General features: G+C 37.8%; 1 protein-coding gene across 1 annotated transcript in view; it reads left to right on the top strand.

Annotated features, from left to right (window-relative positions):
• The window catches only part of LOC136874181 (leukotriene A-4 hydrolase), a 157,006-nt gene that overhangs the window by 118,619 nt on the left and 14,290 nt on the right, over positions 1-24,097 (top strand). The window contains exon 12 of the mRNA XM_068227691.1: positions 20,863-21,096. Coding sequence (XP_068083792.1) covers positions 20,863-21,096 — 234 coding nt within the window. The remainder of the gene's footprint in view (positions 1-20,862; positions 21,097-24,097) is intronic.

Genomic DNA, 24,097 nt, shown 5'->3' with positions numbered 1-24,097 from the left:
AAGTACGGAAAAATAAAATCTGTGTGGCCTTAACTTTTCACAATAAGACGTTATATTATTTTTCCTGTGATATTTAAAAAGGCTAAGGTATTTATTAGCCATACTGCAAGAGTAATTTGAAGCCACAAGATCAAAAACTATTCAAGTCCCTGGCATTGGGTTTAAACCTCCTCTGAAGTCTTGGTGCTGGAGAATTATTAAGCGTCATATTTTATGAAGGCTTGCTGTTCATTAAGAGCGAAAGTTACGTGATGTTTCATGCAGTACAAGATTATTCACAATACAAAGAAAATTTGGTACTCGTTTTGAGTTATACAGAGACATTGTCAAAATATGCAAGAAAAACCAAATTTAAATAATCTTCATCACCTTTATTTGATTTCTCGATTTTCATAACCGTGAGGCTCTGTAGGGCAGTACAGCGGCATCATTGTTATTGCTCTATTAGCATCACCTAGAGGACACGTGTAGGGTACTTTAAGGTTAAATCTACGGACATTGAGCAACGCAGTCCCCCTATTCAGTGGTTATCATTACTGAGCAATATTCAGCCTCCTCACATCAGATGGACCAGGATAGCGAAGAACAGTTACCTGCCAATACATCAGGATACAGATGAAAATGTCGTAATGAGACTCAAATCACGGAAACCTGGCTGAAAGACGGCAAAGGAATTAGTTAATTCACATTTCAAGCCTGATGAAATATGGAGACACAAATGGTCTCAATCATACCCTCATGGCATTGTCAACATCAGGGATCCAACTACAAAAAGTTGCATAGGTTCAACCTTCCTCGCTCCATCTGGACCACACTCAACAAGATACGCTGCGGAGTTGGAAGAAGTGCTTTTGCTCTGCATCAGTGGGGCTGGAAAGACTCTCCAGCTTGTGACTGTGATGCTGAAGTGCAAACCATCGTGCATATTCTGAAGGACTGCCCTCTGCGAGCTTTTGCCAGTTCCATCGAGGACATTCATCGAATGACCCCTGAGGCACTCTCTTGGCTGGAAGAGCAGGACATTCGTCTATAAGAGACTGAGAGACCCCCACATTAACCTTTTCAATGTAGAGTTTATACATATTTTTTATGTATATAGAGTCAATGTTTTTGTGCCTGTTAAGAACTTGTACATAGTCGATTGTCAGCTGTAGCATCATACGCTGAATAATAAATAAATCAGCTTTATACATGCAAACTGAACAGAAACCTGCCAAAGCTGCTGACATGAGGAAAAAAAGAAACAAAACTGGAATTTGCCCAGATCTTTTTTTGATCACTTGACAACAGGTGAAGAAAATGGCAAAACTAGTGAGAGTGATGCTGAGGGTTGGCATTCATGAGTAGTGAAGCAAGTTGTAAAATAAGACTGAACAATAATGTATTTTAAATTTAATTTTTGATTATTGTATCATATTTTTACTCTTTTTTTTTGTTACTTCGACCAAACTTTTAGAACAATACATCACTGTTTTGGTATTTGAAAAATAAAAACAGTTCACTGGATAAGAACAGTAACCATGCAGTTTCTGCAACTATGAATTTTTGGCCCTTAATGTAAGAGTTGTGGCTTTCAATCAATCAATCGATCAATCAATCGATCAATCAATCAATCAATCAGTCAGACATCTGCATTTAGGGCTGTCGTCCAAGTGGCAGAATTCCTACCAATTGATTACTTAACCTTTTCTTAAACTTTTTCAAAGAATTTGGAAATTTGTCTTACATTGATAAATTATTCCAATCCCTTACTCCTTGTCGTCATCGTCATCATCGTCATAGTCATCATCATTATCATCATCATCAACATCATTATCATCATCATTTCCCCTTGTCCAGCTCTTTCAAGGTTGGGGTGTTGATGGCACTTCTCCACTGTTGCCTCTACTTCCACAACTCTTCAGTAATAGTATTCCATTTCAGTCTTCCTCTTACTCATACTGTTCCCTGAAGAGTCCATCCATCTTGCTCTGGGCCTTCCCTTGCCGCCTTTCCTTCTGTCTTAGCCACCAACACTGTTTTGGTATCCTTCCCTCTTCCATCTTAATAACATGTCTAAACCATCTCAATTTATTCTTCTCCATCCTATCACTCAGTTTTTCTACCCCTACCTCTTTTCTGACCTCAACATTTCGTACTCTGTCTCTCCTTGTCTTCCCTACCATATTTCTCAGGAACTTCATCTCACTGGCCGGAATTATACTCTCATCTGTTGCTGTGAAATTCCAAGTCTCTGATGATGAATACATTAATATAGGGGAATAGTACATCTTGTACATTATCTCTTTACATTTCATAGGAACTTCTCTGTTCCACACCAGGTTCCTTACATTCTAGTAGAACATATTTCTCGCTTGTACCCTTCTGCTGATCTTATTCAACCTTGCATCTTGAATTGCTTCACTTCCCAGATATTTGAAGTATTCAGCAACCTCAAGGTTTTGGTCCCCTGATACTAATGGTTCCTTTTCCTTCTCTTTCTCCTCTTGTCATCACTACTGTTTTGCTCTCCTCTATACTGATTTTTATACCCTATTTTTCATTATTGTCATTTAAAGCCTCTAGTTGGATTTACACTTCTGTATTGTTGACTCCCCAGATCACTATGTCATCTGCGAACAACAGTTTCATATCCCTCCATATCTTGCCTTTGTTTACTTTTGAATTTCCTCCATAACCATTATAAACGTAAGTCTTAGTCCATTTTGGTTGCTAAACCAATCTGTTCTCCCCACTGGAGTCTTGACACAAATGGAACAATTCTTATACAGTGCTTTCACTAGTTCCCTTGATTGCCTTCCACATTCTTTTCTTTCCAGGGTTTTCTCCATGTTTTCTTTATTAACACTATCGTATGCCTTCCCTAGATCAAGGAATACCATCACCAGATCTTTTCCATATTCTGACTGTTTTTCTACCAGTAATCCCATGGTAAACATAGGGTCTATCGTTGACTTGCGCTGTGGAAATCCTTACTGCTCTTCTTCTAAATATCTTTCCACACTTTCTCTCATCCATCTTTCTATTATTCTCTCTAATATTTTGGCTACTTGTAATAACAGTGTGATTCCTCGATAATTGTCACATACCTTCCTGTTACCTTTCTTAAATACTGGTGTCAATACACCTTTACTCCAATCCTCAGGTACAGTGGAACCTCGATTATCTGTTCCCGGAAACTACATTTTCCCGGATTATTTGTTCAAATTACATGGTCCTGCGAACATCCTAATTAAATAATGTTGTAAAAATCCTGCGTTATCCGTTCCTCGAAGAAACCATTTACCGGATCAACCGTCTAGAAATTTCAGTTCGATCAACGTTAAATCCTTGATCAAGCGTTTTTCAAGAAAAAGTATCTCACGAAAGGATGGTTACGAAATACCTGTGGTATGGATCTTGAAAATTAGTGCAAGTACTGTTCTCGGAAAGCAATCGGTGGTGAACTTGCATACGGAACGAGTTTTGTCAATTGTTCATACTTGTAAAACATCTACATTATGTCCAGGGTTAGAAGTTTATTTTTACTTTTTTCGATTGTATTGCCAAGCAGGTTTTCAGCACTTCCTACAGGGTACTATATTTAGGCATAGTCACTGAGCTTTCAAACAGAAATTGAAATTCTCCTTCTAGTATTTTTATATAATCGGATACAATCGTGTTCTCGAGCCCAGAAAAGATGTTACACCTTACATATATATATTAAGCCATTATGTCTCTGGCCTTATAAATATGAGGATTTTTGATGTTTGTAAGTTTTTATGTTAAAATGTTCTTATAAAAATAGCAGTAATTTTATTTACAGAGCGTAAAATTTAATAGTTTGTATCATTTCCCACTGGCTTGTGCTGCAACAAGCATGCTTTCCAGCTGAGCTCTAAGTCATGAATAAACTGAAATTTTTGGAGTTTTGATTATTTTTTCCTCCCTTTTCAATCTGCTTGTGATTAGTGACAGGCAGATTCAAATATATAATGCATTGGATCTTCATTGGGGTAATCACATAAATGAGATTGTAAATAAAAGGTACAGATCTCTGCACATGGTTATGAGGGTGTTTAGGGATTGTAGTAAGGATGTAAAGGAGAGGGCATATAAGTCTCTGGTAAGACCCCAACTAGAGTATGGTTCCAGTGTATGGGAGCCTCAGCAGGATTACTTGATTCAAGAACTGGAAAAAATCCAAAGAAAAGCAGCTCGATGTGTTTTCGGTGATTTCCGACAAAAGAGAGCGTTACAAAAGTTGCGAAGTTTGGGCTGCGAAGACTTGGGAGAAAGGAGAAGAGCTGCTCGACTAAGTGGTATGTCAAAACAGTCAAAACAGATCAGATTTAAGGCTTTTCAGGCGTTTGCTCTATTGACCAGTGTTTTGTCGTAGGTCTGACACTAGACTCATCAGAGTGGGATGTGTCAGACCCTACCCACTGACGCTGGGGTGTATGCAGGTGAACTTATCAGAAGCCCTCCATGGGAATTTAGAATTTTCCATAAGTGGTATGTTCCGAGCTGTCAGTGGAGAGATGGCGTGGAATGACATCAGTAGCGAATAAGTTTGAGTGGTGTCTTTAGGAAAGATCCCAACATGCAGATAAAGTTGGAATTCAAGAGGACAAATTGGGGCAAATATTTGTTTATAGGAAGGGGAGTTAGGGATTAGAATAACTTACCAAGGGAGATGTTCAATAAATTTTCAATTTCTTTGCGATCATTTAAGAAAAGGCTAGGAAAACAACAGATAGGAAATCTGCCACCTGGGCGACTGCCCTAAATGCAGATCAGTAGTGATTGATTGATTGATTGATTGATTGATTGATTGATTTTTCGATGATCTTGGCTGATCCAAGTTGCTGACATGAAGGAAGTTTTCACAGGAAACTGACGAAGATTCACTGATGAAACAATGTATAAAGTATCAAGATTTTTAATTGATGTAAGTAATATTTGAAGCTGGCTGCATGGTCTACTTGCCTGTCTCTCACCTGGAGGCCCTTGGGTTCAATTCCCAACCACATCAGGCACTTTTATCTGAATATGAGGGCTGGTTTTAGGTCTACTATGTCTATGTGACTATCGTTAATTAAGAAGCTATCTAACGGTGATGCCTTTGCTGGCGAGATGTAGTGTTTACAGTGAAAATATCGCTCATAGGGTCGGTTGGTGCATACATTTCAGTGGGCTTGGCAGGTTGATATGTAATAGCAATGGTTGGCTCGGTGAGGAAAGCAACGGGAAACTGCCTCACTCCTTATTTCCCTAGTACGCCTCATCAGTGACGCCTAGGCTATTTATGACAGCTGTTGTTGGAGTTGCAGAGGATCAAACCAGCCTTCGGGCTGAATACCCAACATACAACATCTAACGGTGAGATGGTGACCCCGGTCTAGAGAGCCAGGAATAACGGCCAAGAGTATTCATCACACTGACCATGCGTCACCTCAATTCTTATTTATTGCTTTAAGCAATATATATTGTATCATTAAGGTGGATTAAACATTTAATTTTAATTAAAAAATACTTTAGACATCGATACGGATCATGCAGTTGATTGCTTGCAACATACCACTTCGCTGAGCATCTCGTCTCCTTACACTCAAGTCTTCCCAGCCTAAAGTTTGTAACATTTTTGTAATACTACTTCTTCGTTGGAACACCAAGAACAAATCATGCTGCTTTCCTTTGGATCTTGTACAGTTCTCGTATGAAGCAGTCCTTGTGTGGGTCCCATACATTGGGACCATACTGTAATTAATTGTGGTGTTACCAGAGACTTTTACACCCTCTCCTTTACGTCCTTACTACAATCCCTAGGTACTCTCATAACCATGTGAGGAGATTTGTAACCTTTCTGAACAACATGGTTAATATGATTACCCAAACGAAGATTATTCCTTACATTAACATCTAGGTACTAACAGTGTTCCGCATGAGGTACTCAGCTCGGCAATGGGAGGTAGGTAGAGCACTACACCAGATGAAGAGTGGTAAATCAGCTGCGATGGATGAAGTAACAGCTGAAATGAATAAAGCAGCATGACAACCAATGGATGTACAGAATTCTTAGTGGCATGAGAGTCAAGTACGTGAAGATTAGTCCAAGGGAGTAATTATTCTGATATTTAAGAAAGGAAGCCGTCGAAAGTGTGAGAGCTACAGAGGTGTTACATTTCTGTCCCATGGTTTAAAGATTATCAAAGCTTGACTCTGAATATTTTAAAAAACCTATCTTAGAAGAAGAATAACATGGGTTTAGACCTCACAGGAGTACTGTAGACCTGATCATTGTCTTTTCGATGCTCATGGAGAAATACTGGGAAAAGAGAAAAGACCTATTTGTGGTCTTCTTGGATTTGGAAAAGGCTTTTGAAAGCATTCCAAGCGATGCCCTCTGGAGCCTAGAAACACTAGCCGTACCAGAATACCTTATTGGCAAGATCAAAATGTTACACAATAAGTGCTACAGTTGTGACAGAATTGGCGATGGCCATTCAATATGGTTTGAGACAACTCGGGGAGTACAACAGGTGAGTGGTCTTTCTCCTCTGCTGTTTGGGGCAGTCATGGATGCTCTAATGAAGGACTTGAAGGAAGAACTAAATGGAGAGTTAAATGTCTTGGTGTTCGCTGGTGATGTTGCTATTTGAGGGGTGGGGGTGGGGGACAGGAAAGGAGGTGCAAGACTGGCTCAACAAATGGTTGGCCAAGTTCAATGATTTATAAGATGAAAGTGAACAAATCAAAAACCATTGCCATGAAAATGAGAAGAAATGATACTGATTGTCAAATACAACTGGATGGGCAAGACATTACAACAGTTTCAAAATTCAAGTGTCTTGGGAGCATGGTCTCAAATAAGATTGGAGCAGGGCAAGAAGTACTTAATAGAGTGACCAATGTATCTAAGTTCTATAATTTCATACATCCCGTGATCTGGGACAAGAAGGTACCCCTACAAACCAAGATGTCCTTGTATAAATCATATATTATTCCCGTACTCACATATGGCCTAGAAACCTGCACATTGCAGACTAGAGACCTTAGTAAACTACAGGCCTGTGAAATGAAATTTCTTAGGTATACCATGCAGAAAACATGGCACGATCATGTGAGAAGAAATGAGGATATCAGGTCATCTTTGGGAGCACCCTCTGCAAGAAACACTGAGATCTGCAAGACTTAAATGGTTCGGGCATGTAAAGAGAATGCCAAGTACTTGAACACCACATGCATGCATGAAATAATCAGTGGAAGGAGACCCGTTTTACGACCGAGGAAACGATGGCTGGACCGACTGAAGATAGATGTTGAGAGTAGAGGAGAGGGCTGGAGAAAGATCATGGAGGGATAGATCTACATGGACAGACAATGCTGGCAAGAGCTTGTTCAACACTGCCTACCCGGCAGGCTGGAGGCGTTACAAGATGATGATGATGATGATGATGATGATGATGATGATGATGATGATTGTCAGGGGGGAAAAAAAAACCCTTAACAATGTTGCGAGATGGACAGCAGACAATGATTTGATGGTAAACAGGACGAAAAGTCAGGTTTTAGGTTTTACCAAGAGGACAGTCCTCTCAGTTTTAATTACTATTTTGATGGGGTGATAGTACCTCATGGGGATCACTGCAAGTACCTAGGTATTAATATAAGGAGTGGTGTTCTTGGATTTATCACAGTAATGACATTGTTAAGAAGGGATACAGATCCCTTCACATGGTTATGAAGGTATTTAACCCAGTCAATGCTAAACCTGTAAATATATGTTGTGCGATGAAGAACAGCCGGTACTAAACCCATAAATTTACGTTTTCGTGCAGCGCTCACTTTGCTAACCTCATTAAAATACATGCAGCACCTGGTCAGTATAAGTTAAAAACTTCATTTTCCCGTATTGAACTGAGATTCACAATTAGAATTAAATGAAGGTTCAATCTTTTCAATACAAAATGTGTTGTACAGGGTGTTCACAACTTCTGGCTATCTTGCTCATTAATTCAACAATGATACAAAAGTTTATTCAGATCCACCTATTCAATACTCATTGGGTTCTTAAAAATTAAGTTTTATATCATGTCATACTAATTTAATGGGACATGTTTAGCCCATTGTATGGGCATCATCAGCCGTAATCTCATGCCCAAAAGATAAAGATCAGGATCCTGATTGCTCTAGTCAAAATGTTACATAGACAAACATGTGTTGTAAAAATGAGGAAAACTTGTGAGTTCCTAAATGACAATTTACACAATTAGAACATGTTCAAAAATATGTGTGAGTAAACTGAGTAATGTTGGTGCAATCTTACATTAAAATCACTAAATGATTTTTAAAATAGCCAAACTGTCCTTATTTACATGAATGGTAAGAAAGTCTGTGGCTAAAATTATGGCCTTGAAGTTCAACATCAAAATGAATGGAATCTGGTTAAAGGCATCTCAAATTGAAGTCGTAGAATGGTTACAATGAACCTTAAGTGACTTAATCATTTAAAGATGACATTAAATATTCTTGTAGAAAGCTTATAGTATTATCATAGAGTATACAGGTGTGTGGAGTTGTTGCTGTTGTTATTAAACTCGTATTTGTGAGGTGAGCCCATAGTCTTCTTATTTTTGTTGAAAAAATGATAAAAGGTTCACGGTTGAGTGTTGTGTGTGTCTTTACTAGCTGAAGCGATTGTTTCCTCGTTGTGCTAATAGTCAAATGGGAATGCTCATGCTTGATGTTGGGTATAACTTGGATGTTGAGAACGACTATTGATGGATGTGTGGTGAAGAATCCTCTTGATTTTTGTGGTATGAACTAGTTGCCTTTGCAGTGTCAGAACGAGTGTCTGTGGACTCACCTCACAAATACGGGTTTAATAACAACAGCAACAACTCCATCAGTCACCTATGATAATACTATAAGCTTTCTAGAAGAATATTTAATGTCTTCTTTAAATGATTAAGCCACTTAAGGTTCATTGTAACCATTCTACAATTTCAGTTTGAGATGCTTTTAACAAGATTCCATTCATTTTGTTGTAGGTACCTCAAGGCCATAATTTTAACCATAGACTTTCTTACCGTTCATGTAAATAAGGACAGTTTGGCTATTTTAAAAGTCTTTTAAGAATTTTAATGTAAGATTACACCAACATTTCTCATTTTACTTGTACATATTTTTAAACATGTTTTAATTGTGTAAATTGTCATTTAGGAACTCACAAGTTTTCCTCATTTTTACAACACATCTTTCTCTATGTAACATTTTAACTAGAGCAATCAGGATCCCGATCTTTATCTTTTAGGCATGAGATTACAGCTGATGATGCCCATACAACGGGCGAAACATGTCCCATTAAATTAGTATGACAAGATGTAACTCTTAATTTTTAATTGAATAGGTGGATCTCAATAAACTTTTGTATCATTGTTGAATTGATGTACATTTCAATGTGGACCAGTCATGAGATTTGTAACATGTAATATCTTGCTCTTGTAGTTGAATTGTTTCTTTGCATCTTCTTCCATCTTGCTTACTATGGCTATGTTGTTCGCAAAGGATAGGCAGTCCATTGGTGTTCTGTTATCCTTCTTGACCCTTACATGTGTTTTGGTATTGCCCTCTTTTCATTTGTTGTCCTCCATTGTCCGATAACTCCATCCAGTACTATATTGAATAACATCGGTGATAGTCTGTCTCCCTGTTTGACCCCGGTCTTGATCTCAAACTCTTCTGCTAGTACACCTGAATCTTACCTCTGCCTTTGTGTCTGTTAGTATTTTTCTATCAGTTCTCATGTAGTGCCATCTAGTCCTCTATTCTTCAGGATCCTCCCCAGTGTCTGTCTATGGAGTTGTATATCTTCTTGAAGTCTATGAAGGTTACTACACTCTTTTGTCTGACTCGTTGGCTGAATAGTCAGCCCACTGGCCTTCAGTTCAGAGGGTCCCGGGTTTGATTCCTGGCCGAGTCGGGGATTTTAACCTTCATTGGTTAATTCCAGTGGCCTGGGGGCTGGATGTTTGTGCTGTCTCCAACATCCCTGCAACTCACACACCACACATAACATCCTCCACCACAATAACACGCAGTTACCTACACGTGGCAGATGCCGCTCACCCTCATCGGAGGGTCTGCCTTACAAGGGCTACACTCGGCTAGAAATAGCCACACTAAATTATTATTATATTACTACAGTCTTCTTATATTAAGAAGACTCAATAGGTGAAGGTTCTGGACTCAATTTATGATGGAGACAGTCCCTGTTTGTGTGGTGATGAGATCCACATGGATAAGACATCCAGTCTCACTTCCAGATCAACCCTCACATAGGTACTACCAACAGAAAGCTGCTGAGAGTGGTGTGCATTTCCTGTGAAGTCACCAGATGTCTTACCTTTGGAGTTTTGCAGCTTTGGTCTGCTGAAGAAAGACCTTGATTATAGATGTCCCATCATCATTAAAGGTTTTTGGAAAGCCTGAAAAGGTTTGCGCTATTTCAAGACACTGACTGACAGAGAGATGGATCTTATATGATCTGTAACTGCAAGAGACAATGGTCCGTATTGAAGCTGACTATAAGCAAATTATCACAAAATAATTTATTCTATCATAGCACCTATTCAATACATGTCATGTGCTACGTGGGTGAAATTTACATAATACTATGTACACTTCTTAGGAACATGTTTTGACCCTTGTTAAGGGCATCATCAGCCTGTAGGTAACCTTAAGGTCAAAAGTCAGAATCATTAACCAATCATACAAGGAATACACTGAAAATATGTTACACTTTAAAATCATCTTAAGTTAACATGCTACAATTATAACGTAGAAAAATTCCAATTACTAACCAATCATACAAGGAATACACTGAAAATAATAAGTTACACTTTAAAACATCTTAAGTTAACATGCTACAATTATAATATAGAAAAATGTCTATTACGAACTAAGAGTATTGAGAATAAATAGTGTCTGAACTCATGGGAAATAAATTTAAAAGAATGTAAATGAAAACTAAAAGAAATTTTTTTTAACGAAGACCATGACTTTGCAGGTCTTGGGCTAGTAACAGTCGTGATAAAGATTGTAATCCTCTTTGGGTATAATAATCCCAAGAATTCTGTATCTGAACTTGATACGAAACAATGTCCAATAGTTATAAACAACAGCTAGAGATTGAGAATAATTTGGGTAAGTTGAGTGTTGAGAATAAAATGCTGTAACATTTGAAAATTGATCGTATGGTTTTTGTCGCGTAAAGCGGTGTCGTAAATCCAAGTTCATGCTGGTGCACATTTATTGAACTGTGTCTGACATTAAAAACAGTCGTGTGTGAATATTCTTACTTGTAGAATTGATTAATAGCTTTTGGGAGGTATATTGTTTGGCAAGGTAGTGCTAAGTAGAACTGACAGTTCTGGCATCTCCTGCATGACTAACATTTCTACTCCTGGTGTTACAATCAATGGCCACATCACTCATGAAAAGCCACGAAAACTGTGTGGTATGCTAGGCCCCATTTCTGTATCTGTGGGTCAGTCTTTTCTGAAGGTGGGTTGAATGATAACAGTTCTTGGAAAACTTGACAGAGTTTGTGAACTACCTAGATTATTAAATGGTTATTTTCCACTCAGCCAACCAGAATTAACAGCATGACAGAAAAGTCAGAGGGCAAGAGTATCTCCAAATATTTGTTGCTGCCATAGTCTCTGGACATAATAAGTCCAGATTTCTTCTCTGGGGATTTTTTCAACATAAGGCTTATGTCAGATTTGATTAAGGAACTGAAATATGTTGGACATAAAATTGCTGTTTTTGATATTGCTACACTGCGTCATACTGTAAGTCTAGCCAGTATGGAGCATTGGATGAATATGTGGTGTCTTTTACTAGACGTGCCTATTTGTCACAGACCAAGATGTGTTTTATGTTCAAAGATGACATTGCAATCATAAGTTAGTAAGTTTTCTGTTTTGATTGAATCATGCTGCATTTAAAAATTATCTTGCTAACGTAAACTTGAAAATACATTAAGTACCACACATGTAATGAAGTTCAGGAATGTTTGACAAAAGCAACACCATGATATTAAGAGGTTAATAACAATTCATTCAATAATATTTGGGCATAGTCAGGTGTTTGAATGGATTGCACACATTGCTGAAATTCATAAATTCACCGGTACATAGCAAGACATTACAACAGCGGCATTTGACTGATCTGTTAAATGGGCCTTCTCTGAAGAATTTTATCAACCATTGTTGGCACAGGGTTGGCACTTTCAAATACCACCGGACTAAGCCAGGATCGAATCTGCTGAAAGGCCTGCACTTCTACCATCTGAGATATTCAGTCCTGCTTTAAAAGTTCCCTCTAATTTGGATTCTATTGTTACCGAGCTCGATAGCTGCAGTCGCTTAAGTGCGGCCAGTATCCAGTATTCGGGAGATCGTGGGTTCGAATCCCACTGTCGGCAGCCTTGAAGATGGTTTTCCGTGGTTTCCACTTTTTCACACCAGGCAAATGCTGGGGCTGTACCTTAATTAAGGCCACGGCCGCTTCCTTCCCACTCCTAGCCCCTTCCTGCCTCATCGTCACCATAAGACCTATCTGTGTCGGTGCGACGTAAAGCAAATAAAATTTAAAAAGAATTCTATTGTTGATATTGCCATCCAAGAATCTTAAACTGTATTATGTTATAAGATATAAAATGGTTTGTTTCTAGAGTAACATAAGTGAGAGCTCCTGTACTATGCTGTTGCTGGTGAGACCTAATATTTACGGTGCACTATGTGTTCTGGTATGGGCTAGAACATTGACCTGTCCTCAGAGTTGGGACGTAATTGAGTAATAGTAATCAAATTACTGTAATGAATTCTTTTATAATTTGTAATTGTTACTTTTTACAAAATGTAATTTTTAATTATTCATTTAACGCTTACAGCTTGAATTAAAATTCTCTGTATTGTCCTTACTACTGGTATTTTAAATGTGAATTTCTATCTTATATGACCTGTATTCATCTCTCATGATTTTGGAGATAGCACATGCTCTTAAATGATGTATTTAGGCTATAAGCATTTACAGCAAACTATACTGGACCAAATAAATCAATATGTGCAGTTTAAGACATATTATTTTACATTGTTATTAAACTTATTATTATTACTTCCATTATCGCATACCGATTGGTTTTGTTAGTAATTTCACTGAACAAATTGTTGGTAAAAAGCAGTTAAAAAACTCAAATTCAGTGTCTGGTTTCATACCTCATGGTGGTTTGTAGCCTGAAACCACTGTTTCTTGTTATCAGAATCTGTTGATTTATAATTACGCCAGCCATCAGCATCAGCTAATGTAGGGTTACGGTACACAAACCGGCCATAGCCAGTTCACTTGTAGGTGCCGTCAAATGCTATTGGATATATTCATTAGGGTACAAGGAATGAGTGGAGGTGCAAAATTACTGGGTTTTTGTACTATTAACTGACATACAACATTGAACAGTACACTGTATATGACTAAGAAAGCACATGGCGACCATGTTTGTTTACTATTGCTCGAGCCTTTGCGTGAATGAGTGAACTGGGCACAGCTGATGGCTACACTGCCAACTACATAATAGATTTTTGACTGATTTTACAAAGTTCCACGTTGAACCAAAAGATGACAGTACAGTATAGCATCATCGTGTATTTCATCGGCTAAAAGCCGGCAAATAAATACAAAGTATGTTACAAGTGTTATTATTTTTTATATCCACCTATTCAATACAAAGAGATCTTTTTAGAAATTAAATATTATTATAAAATGTTAAGGGACATGTTTCGCCCATATTAAGGGCATCATCAGCCTCAAACTCAAACCTGTATGGTGAAAAATCAGGATCCTGATTGCTCTTACAAGTCATAAAAAGATGATATCATTGTAGGTGTCTGTCCAAACATACAAATTGTTAGAATGTTCTTGGCTAAAATTGCAGTATCAAGCTGCATGTCAAAAGTTCACACGATTCCGGAGTGTTGAAAAACTTGTTGGGGTAGAGCAATAAACAGCTCAGTCTTTATAATGAAACAGAAATGTGCCTCCTTGAATACTCCTGTTAGAGGATAAGAAAAAGCAAAGCTGATAAACTGTCACAGATGCCAATTTCGTATGTTGTGAAAAGACAACAGCCTTCTTAAGTGGCTGTTCAGCTGCCTATAGTCTATTTAACTGGCTGAAGGAGTGAAAGTCGAATGCATTATGATAAGATAACTGTCTTCCTTAAGTAATTGTGGGAGCAAGGAAAAAGCATTCGGTTGTCTATAGATGTATTTATCTTGTTTGAAGGAGCAAAAGTTGAAGGTTTATTGACGCTGATAGAGCTCTTTGGTGTGAAGTCTGTAACAAGAGGAGAGTGAATGCTTAGGAAGGTATTTATGAAGAGAATGTGGGTTTAAAAATGTAAAACATGGAAAATGTATAAAACACTTACCCTTTCGTCTGTAAAGATGTAAATTAGTTATGGAAAGGTTAGTTGAAGAAAAACAACGTTATGTGTAGGTTCATTTATTTCTTTGACTGTTTTTCAACGCTCCGGAAAGTATAATCGTGTGAACTTTTGACATGCAGCTTGATACTGCAATTTTAGCCAAGGACATTCTAACAATTTGTATGTTTGGACAGACACCTACAATGATATCATCTTTTTATGACTTGTAAGAGCGATCAGGATCCTGATTTTTCACCATACAGGTTTGAGTTTGAGGCTGATGATGCCCTTAATATGGGCGAAACATGTCCCTTAACATTTTAAAATATATTTAATTTCTAAAAAGATCTCTTTGTATTGAATAGGTGGATATGAAAAATAATAACACTTGTAACATACTTTGTATTTACGTACATTTCAATATGGACCTAACATGAGAATTATAACGTGTAATAAAAGACGGCAGACGAGCGGTGGGTGATACAATGTCATGTCGAGCCTTGCCCGACACATGACCGGAAAGGGAATATCGTAATGTCGGGCCTCCCCCGACAGACGAGTGGTAAAGGTTAAACACCTTTAAATATATGATTCCACCTTGTCAGTACTGTTATCATTGTATTCTGTTACTAACTAGAATAGTTCAACAATTGTTATAAATGTTTCTAAGTGTAATTATTTTATGAATGTGTTGAGCATAAATTAAGAATTGTGATTTTATGATGTAACAAGTCCAAGAGTGGTGATTAATACTTCGCGGAGGAAGAGATCATTCTAAGTTCTCGAAACACGTATGGCCATTAGAAACATAATGGACCGTTAAAAGTATTGACAAGGTGGAACCACATATTTAAAGGTGTTTAAATAAATGAATGTGTAATTAATATTAAGTCAGCCTCTGACCGTTGGGTTCCGTGGTTCAAATCCCGGTCACTCCATGTGAGATTTGTGCTAGAAAAAAGCAGAGGCGGGACAGGTTTTTTTCTGGGTACTCTGGTTTTTCCTGTCATATTTCATTCCCGCAACACACTCCAATATAATTTCATTTCATCTGTCATTCATTAATCATTGCTCCAGGGGAGTGCGCCAGGCTTTGGCAGCTGGCACAATTCCTATCCTCACCACTAGACGGTGGCTTCATTCATTCCATTCCTGACCCGGTCGACTGACTGGAAAGAGGCTGTGAATTTTCAGTACGGACCTAAGATAATTGACTGTAATGGTTACAAATAATTAATGTAATTTTTACTTCTTGAAATAAAATTATAATCATTACATTCTTGTAATTGTTATATTGTGGTATCCGATATACTTTGTTTGAAAACAGAAAGAGGAAAAAAATTAAGTGATGATGAAGAAAACTTTAATTCTCCGGCCCACCTTTTGAGCAGACTAAAGCGGAAGAGAGGGTGTAGGGCAGGGGAAGACGCGGAAGCTAGGAGAGGGGCAAAGGGACATGTGTTTCATGCCTTCTGTCAGCATGAGTTACAGCAATGGTGTACCCAATGTGGAGCTGCCATACTTATTCAGTAGATTTATTGACCACATGGGTGCAGTTACTATCATATTACGTTTAAAACAGCAGTGGTGGCGGTATGGGACTCCACTAATACAAATACATTAATGCAGTAATTCTTTCAAGTGTGCTCAAGTTACAACCGGTGAGCTGTGCTATGTTATAGTGTTGAAGTACAACTTTTAATCGCGCACTGGTTCATTTGGCAACCAAGGTGAATGTGATGAGGCAGTGACGTTACTTCGGCTTTAGTCTGTCCAAAAGGTGGCCCCGAGTATAGTTATACCAGTTCTACTGCAGCAGAACCAGTAGCTTCATCAATGCTGGATGACATGTTTTCTTACCTCTCCAGTACTTTCAAAGACATCAGACTTATCGTAAAATATCCATCACTGCTGGGGATGTTGTTAAAATTAAACTGTATTTCTTCAAGTGTTTTTATAGAGCATCTTTCCAGCAAATGTAAAGATATTTTAACATGATGGCATGGCGGTAGATAAATAAATACTCGACTGGTAGCTTCTACTCTGCAATTTGTTAAGAATCACTAATAACTACTTACACAACACACAGATACACTAGTTGGCACTCTCTCTCGGGGTTCTCACTGTTCAATCTCACTACTATTTCAGTCTAATACTTATTGGCTAAAATAGTTACACCACACAGTTCACATACACACGCTCTGTACACTACCCCTTGTACCGTAGCGTAGTTCATTAATAAATTCGCTGAACAACTTTAGCGGCTGCACACTTACAGCTTGCATGTGCAGAGATATATTAATTTTCTCTCTCACAAGAAAAAAATAACAAAAAGCACACACACACACTCTCTCTCTCGATGCACTCTTCTCTCATTACTCCTCTGCCCTGTTATCCGAGCTGTCAGTCCACACTCAGCTCTCCAGTGCTCCAAGGAACTCACTCCTCTGCTCTGTCCTTGCTGCACTGTTTGTCCTCAACTGCTGACTGACTGAGCTCTCACTCTGAACTCCCTCGCACTGGATCGTGTGCCTTTGTATAAGGAGACCAGTGTTTCCAGAATGGTTCGGAAGCTGGGTACATCTGGAAACCTTGTGTGAAAGAAAGCACCAGATCATCACTCTCATAATTTCCATATGGGCCTTGCACCGCCATGGGGAGGGGCTGGCCTTGTGCTAGGCTGGTCCCTGAATGGTTAAGGAGGAAGTGGGCGGGCCATGTGGATGACTTCACAAGCGCTAGCTAATTGCTCCACCCAAAGTCGCATATTACAGCGGTGGAGGCATAACCATTACAGTATACTTTACCACAAGAGTTCGATGATTATTATATGAACCAATAATTCTATAATGTAAACAGGAAAAAAAAACTTGAAATACTAAGTCACAAGCTAAAATAAAAGTTATGAGGAAAAATCATTTTGAAAGTTCCGGGATATCAGCTTTAGTCTCACTTAGTGACTATAGCCACTTAATGTCTCTCTCACAAAGTGAAGAAATAGAATTTTCTTTGCAAACTTTGCTGTCAATCCCGCCCCATATGAAAAAAGAAAAGTCAGCGATTTCCTTAAACCTGGCATTCTGTGAAGCGATTGTAATTATAATTTTACTGATTACTTGTTGAAGAGTAATTTGTAATTGTAATTGAGTAATATAACTGTAATTCAGCCCAATTACTTTTTTTTGTACTCTTCCCATCACTGCCTGTCCTTGGATTTGACAGTATGAAAATGACAGAGGTACGAGCGATGTTAGTAATGTTCTTTATGCAGCCGGTCTCTGTTATGAATGGTGTGAAAATGTCTCTCATAGGGTCAGTTGGTGCGTGTGTTCCAATGGGCTTGGCAGACTGATATGTAATGGAAACTTCTGGCTAGGTGAGGTAAGCAGTGTGAAACTATTCATTCCTCATTTCCCTGTTATGCCTCTTTAATGACGTTCAGGCCATCTGTGACAGCTTATGGCAAGCTGTTGGGGATCCAACCAGCTTTAGGGCTGAGTGCTCAACATATGTTAGTTAAATGAAAACGATAAAGCCTGTTTCATGAGAAAATACATAAGCCTCTAGGGAAAAAAGTGTTCTTGGCAGTTCTTTAACTGGTCACAACTTGACATCGTAAGTTGAGCAGTTGGAGGTTTCTCACTTTTCCAGTGGGGTTTTCCAAGAAACCTTCCTTTTAAGACCTTTCTTGAAACCCACTAAGCAAGAGCTTTCAAATGACTTAATAAAATGTTAAAATTGGCCTGGTAGAACTCTTAGAAATGAGTTCCATTATGAATCTTACCCATGTAGCTATTGATGCTAAGGTTATTTTTCTTTTACCCCTTTGTCAGATAAGTCTTCAGCCTGAAGGCTGATTGAATCCTCAAATAGCCCCACCAAAGTTTATGCAATTACAGAAAATATACCAAAACAGATGGTGGTGCTATAATGAGATGTGTAAGGCATGTGTTGTTGCTTTCCTCACCGGGCCAGAAAGTGCTATAGTACTCATAACATAAGGACACACTTGACGTGTTAATCTAATGATTCCAAAGACAAAAACAGGCTTTTGCTATTTTCTGGTGGGTGCAGTATCTTTGCATCTGTCCCCCAGCACTGGCCAGAGCAAAACCTAGCTTCCCCTGAAGTCTCATTATCATTTATGGCTGAAAGAGTATGGAAGCCGCTGAGGTATGTGTGATGCTGAGGAATGATGTTAACCCTCAAACTGGTGCGCCTATCTCAATCACCGCTGACAATAGATCGTCAGGTGTACGTTACCGGTAAATACAGCTAGAAGAAGTTGTGAATTTATACGTTATATGGCAAAATTCATCAAGCATGTTTTCTCCTTGGAATGTTGAATGTTTCGGTGTTAATTACATCCATTTATGTATGATATCTTTGAAACAAATGAATTCGTATAGCTATGAAACACATGTTGATTTTGTTGTGACTTGCTTTCATTGTTTACTGTGAGTTTTGCACACACGATGGGTACATTTTTGGATTTAAATGATGAAGATATTCTGATAGAATTAAATGCATTTGCAAATTCAAGGCGTACTGCAGCACAACGGATAAATGTTGTGCAACCTGTGGTAGGTTATGAACACCCACCTGTTAGAGCTGTATCAACTACTGTAAATTTTTATTGAATAATTTCTAAAGTATTAACACTATTTACATAAAGTTTGCATGCTTATCATTGGAATTAATTTCTCTACAAAATGTATATTTTAAAAAGGTTCAGAAAACTTATTAGTCATTTATAATTGATGTATAAGTAAAAAATATTTTTGATTTTTTGAGGGGGCATTTAAAGGGGTGAAAAATTTTTCAAAAAATTACATTGAGGGTAAATCAAAACCACTTCTCAAATAGTGCAGTTCATGCTGAATGTTTTGGTATATTATATGTGCATATTCTGTGACTAATACATCTGTCAGAGTGACATAAATCAGGTACTGCAAATGTGTGGTGCACACCCACTGGTTAAAGCTACGAGGACAATTTGAAAAGTTCTCGGAATCACCTCTAGATGTCAGTGCTAGAGCAACGAGGTTCCCGCACAATAATCACACATCCTTTGTGAGTGAACACGTGGCGCGTCAGTGCTCTAGCTGCAGGAGTGTGGTAGTGACGACTCTTTGTTGTTGTTCCCGCGTAGTGATTTGTGACAATGGAAAAAGCTGATTTGAGCAGTGATTAAATACTTTGTAAAGAAAGGTATGAAAGCGAAGGAAATTCATGCCGACTTTCAGAACACACTGGGGGACTCTGCTCCTTCATTTTCAACTGTTGCCAAGTGGACCAGAGAGTTTAAATTTGGTCGGGAGAGCTTGGATGATGATCCGCGTAGTGGTCGGCCAAAAAGTGTAACGACCCCAGAATTTATCGCAAAAGTGCATAAAACGGTCATGGAGGATTGTCGACTGAAAGTGCGGGAGATTGCCGAAGCTGTAGGGATGTCTTCTGAACGGGTATATTATATTTTAACCAAAGAATTGGGTATGAAAAAGTTATCCGCTCTTGACATTGGACAATAAACGCACCAGATTGGAAATGTCTGAACAAAGTCTGGCCTGTTTTCAGTGCAACCAACAAGATTTTTTGCGCCGGTTTGTGACTGCAGATGAAACTTGTGTCCACTACTATACCCCAGAGACAAAACAGCAGTCAAAGCAGTGGAACATGCTGATTCACCACCACCAAAGCAAAGGCAGTGCTTTCGGCCGGAAAGGTCACAGACTCAGTTTTGTGGGATGCAAAAGGCATTCTGCTGATAGATTATCTTCCTATTGGCCAAACAATTATGGGGCAATACTACGCAAACCTCCTAGACCAACTACAGGAAAAGATAAGCGAAACAAGGCCTGGTTTGGCAAGGAAAAAGGTCATCTTTCATCAGGACAACGCTCCGCTACACACAAGTGTTATTGCCATGGTAAAACTTCATGAACTGGGGTACGAATTTTGCCACATCCACCTTATTCACCTGATGTAGCACCATCAGACTTTCATCTATTCCCCAAGCTGAAAATTTTCCTCGGTGGACAGAGATTTTCTACAAAGGAAGAACTGACAGCCGAATTGGAGAGGTATTTTGCAGGCCTGGAGGAATCTCATTTTCGAGATGGGATCAAGGCATTGGAACATCGCTGGACCAAGTGCATTAGTCTACAGGGAGACTATGTTGAAAAATAAAAGCAGTTCCACCGAGGTGAGATACTTAATTCTAGTACATTCCGAGAACTTTTCAAACCACCTACGTATTTCAACTACTGGTCTGAGGGTTAAGATTGTTGTGATCTAAATATTTTCTTGTTATGAATCACAATTTAAATTTCCCAAATCTTGACTTGGTTTGACTTTCATTGTTCTGTGATGATTCTTATTTTCTTTTACAGGTACCATACTAAAATGGGAGAGGAGTGCACAAACCTTACTAAGAAATGGGTAGAATGGTCTGGTGATGGCCCGAGCCCATTTTCAAGTGACGATGTGGAGAAATTGACTTCCACTCAAGTGATTGAATTTCTGGCACAGTTGTTGCTAGAGAAGCCGCTTTCAGTTGAGAAGCTTAAAGTCATGGAGAATGTATATAAGTTCAACTCTGTGAAAAATACGGAAATAAGATTTAGGTAAGTTTCAGTCATGAACTGATTGTATGTTATTAGCCCTCCCCTGTGAACCATGTGACGTCACGGTGGGGAAGCTTGTGCCTCCCAGTGAAGCAGATAGCCGAGTTACACGACCTCCACAACAACAATAATAACAAACACAACACGAACATAGACGAGAGAGGTGTCGGCACCAACAGCTCCTAATTAAAATTTAAACTCAAGTCTTGCAGTTTATCATAAAAAACTTTCTGAAGTACATCAACAGTTGGATTACAAAAAAAAAAAATTCATGGCAAGGTTTCTTGCCACGTATCAATATGACACATATCAACCATAGAACAATCTCAAAGATTGCCTCATTTAACTAAATCAGCATGATACAGAAGCACAGGAACCACAGGGAAGATTGAAGAATGAAATCCACGCAACACGAACTCAAATTTTAATAAGCGTTTTAACATATATATACCATATTTTAGTGTGTTTAACTTTTTAAGTGTTTTATACTTGGCCTATGTATTTTAATATGTTTAATTTACTCATGTCTAATGTACACTCAATAGGTTTTAGTTTAATGTAACCTTTACCACCACCTTTGATCATAGTTACTTTAACTTCACACTGCTGCAATATATTTCATTTCCATACCCGTTAGACATCCGGATGATCTAACATAACAACATCTTTGTGATTTTGTCTAATGGCTGTAATATAATTATATATTAGCTGATGATGCCCATGAAAGGCCGAAACTGGTACTAATGTAAATCCATTTACAATAAATAAGTATTGATCGGTGGAACACTTTTTTTATCTATACATTGAATCCAATCAATACGGAAAATTAAATTTATAAATAATAATGTCTTAATGACTACTATTTTTAAAATTTGACCCGTTTGTTGAGACTTGAATCTGGCATATTCATCAAAATAAATAAATTCAACAAGAATTAATCTTCTGTGGGCCTCCCTAATTGTTTACAAGGCATACCCAACAACGTTGCTTTCCTGAAAATAAATCCACAACGACGGAATACTTACACCTGACATTAAATCACACTGGTCAAATGTTGAAAACAAAATGACAAGAATGTAAAAAAAAAAAAAATCTCAACTAGCTACAATCACACCGTCTAACTACAAGACATGCAAATAACTCCCAAGAAAATCTACAAATACACAACATCCATGTATTTATTCTTCCTTTTAAATCACAAAATTTAGCCTATCTGAGTTTATTTCCATTATTATTATTGTGTAGAAAAATGTATGACAGACACGCTTGGGACTAGCTTTACAAAAAAGAAGCAAAATTCATTCCTAATTATTTTCACACATATTGCAGCATAAAAAAGTTATGACCGATGTATTAGGAGGTCATCCTTCAAAAATAACATTCAACTGAGAATTGTTTTGGATCTAAGAAGACTCGCTTAACAGTACTGATGATAATAAATTTACGGTATGTCCAAATCACATAATATTAATTCTAATGAGAAGAACTTGGTTATGGAGATATTGAACTAATCAAGGGGCAATTAATATAAGCAAAGTGCCTTAAATTCAATCTATGCCACCAGTTCATATTCTGCCCGTTTAAGCCATGACTAACACATTAGAGACACAGACACCCTCAGGGGTGCTCAGTAAGGGATTGACATGTTCCATAAAAGAAGATGGTGTGGATCAAGGAGATGGGCAGATATCAATAAATAATGAACCATCGAAATACAAATTAATGGTGGATGATTTATTACAAAATAATTCCATCCTAAGAATTATGATTGTGTGAGATGATCACTAAAAATTTTAATTTTACGTTAACTCTTGCTGTACATCCAAAAATTTAAAGCAAATGGAATGGTACATGTTAATGAATTCTTATTAATTCTGACAAAATTGTTTTCATAAAAGTCATATTTTATCGAATATTATTTGAATGTTAAATTTGATTTTGTTTAGAGAATGATGCTCGTACTTATGTCAAATCATGCCAGAAAATCTAGAACGAGATTTTAAATGCTTAAGTTACATGACTGGTCAAAATATGAAATACAAAAAAAAAAAAAAAAAAAAAAAAAAAAAACTTATTTTCACTTGCTAATTATTTCTCCCATTTAACTTGACCTTTCACTGATTATCTGTTCAGCGGAACCTCAAAATACACGTGACTTTACTTGATAAAAATAAGCAGAAATTAAAAAAAAAATTAAATTAAATCTTTAACCATGTGTCATGACCTTAACACAACGCCGAAACCCAGAACAACGATGGTAACACACACACATCAATAATTCACAGTAAAAATAAAATCACTCAACCTGTGGAAATAACAAAATAAAAATGCACGTAATAAGTCTCCCGTTACCATCATCCACCAAGGAAAGAATTGTAACCAACTACAACTAAGGGTACTATTTTACAAATATACACACACATCCACACGTTATCCGTCCATTTCATGGAAATGGAAGACTCCCATAAATAATGGTTTGCACCTATAAGCAATCCATCCAGTACAAATAGTCTGGGTAATAGTGACTAATAATATCGTCGATATCTGCATCGAACTCAGGACGTTTCCAAAATTTATCAAATATCGAGGAATTGAGTAATATTATACAGCTACGATTTTGATATTATTGCGATGACGCTCATCCAGTATGACAAAAAGGCTCTAACCATCTCATGCACTCAATTTTATTTTGTAGGAAGACATGTGGTTTACAACATGGTTCAATAATATTTTATGAAGACGCTATCGCCTATGGTTCTCTCACGAAAACAACTACTCGTAAATACATCAAAATGACGATAAATTATTCCTAAATATCCATTCATCATTGCACACAACATTGCAGAAAATAATTACATGTGCTTCTGTTCATAGAGACGCGAAGATTCACCCCCAAATAGCACATAAAATCACCATAATGCATGCAGCATTTCTCCACATTGCACAACGTGAGAGGTACAATATCGAAAATAATTCGCAACATCCGTCCAAAATATCACGG

The sequence above is a fragment of the Anabrus simplex genome, chromosome 5 (genome assembly GCF_040414725.1).
Source record: "Anabrus simplex isolate iqAnaSimp1 chromosome 5, ASM4041472v1, whole genome shotgun sequence".
NCBI classification, from domain to species: domain Eukaryota; kingdom Metazoa; phylum Arthropoda; class Insecta; order Orthoptera; family Tettigoniidae; genus Anabrus; species Anabrus simplex.
The sequence above is the reverse complement of the archived record's forward strand: the minus strand, read 5'-3'. Positions and strand labels throughout refer to the sequence as shown.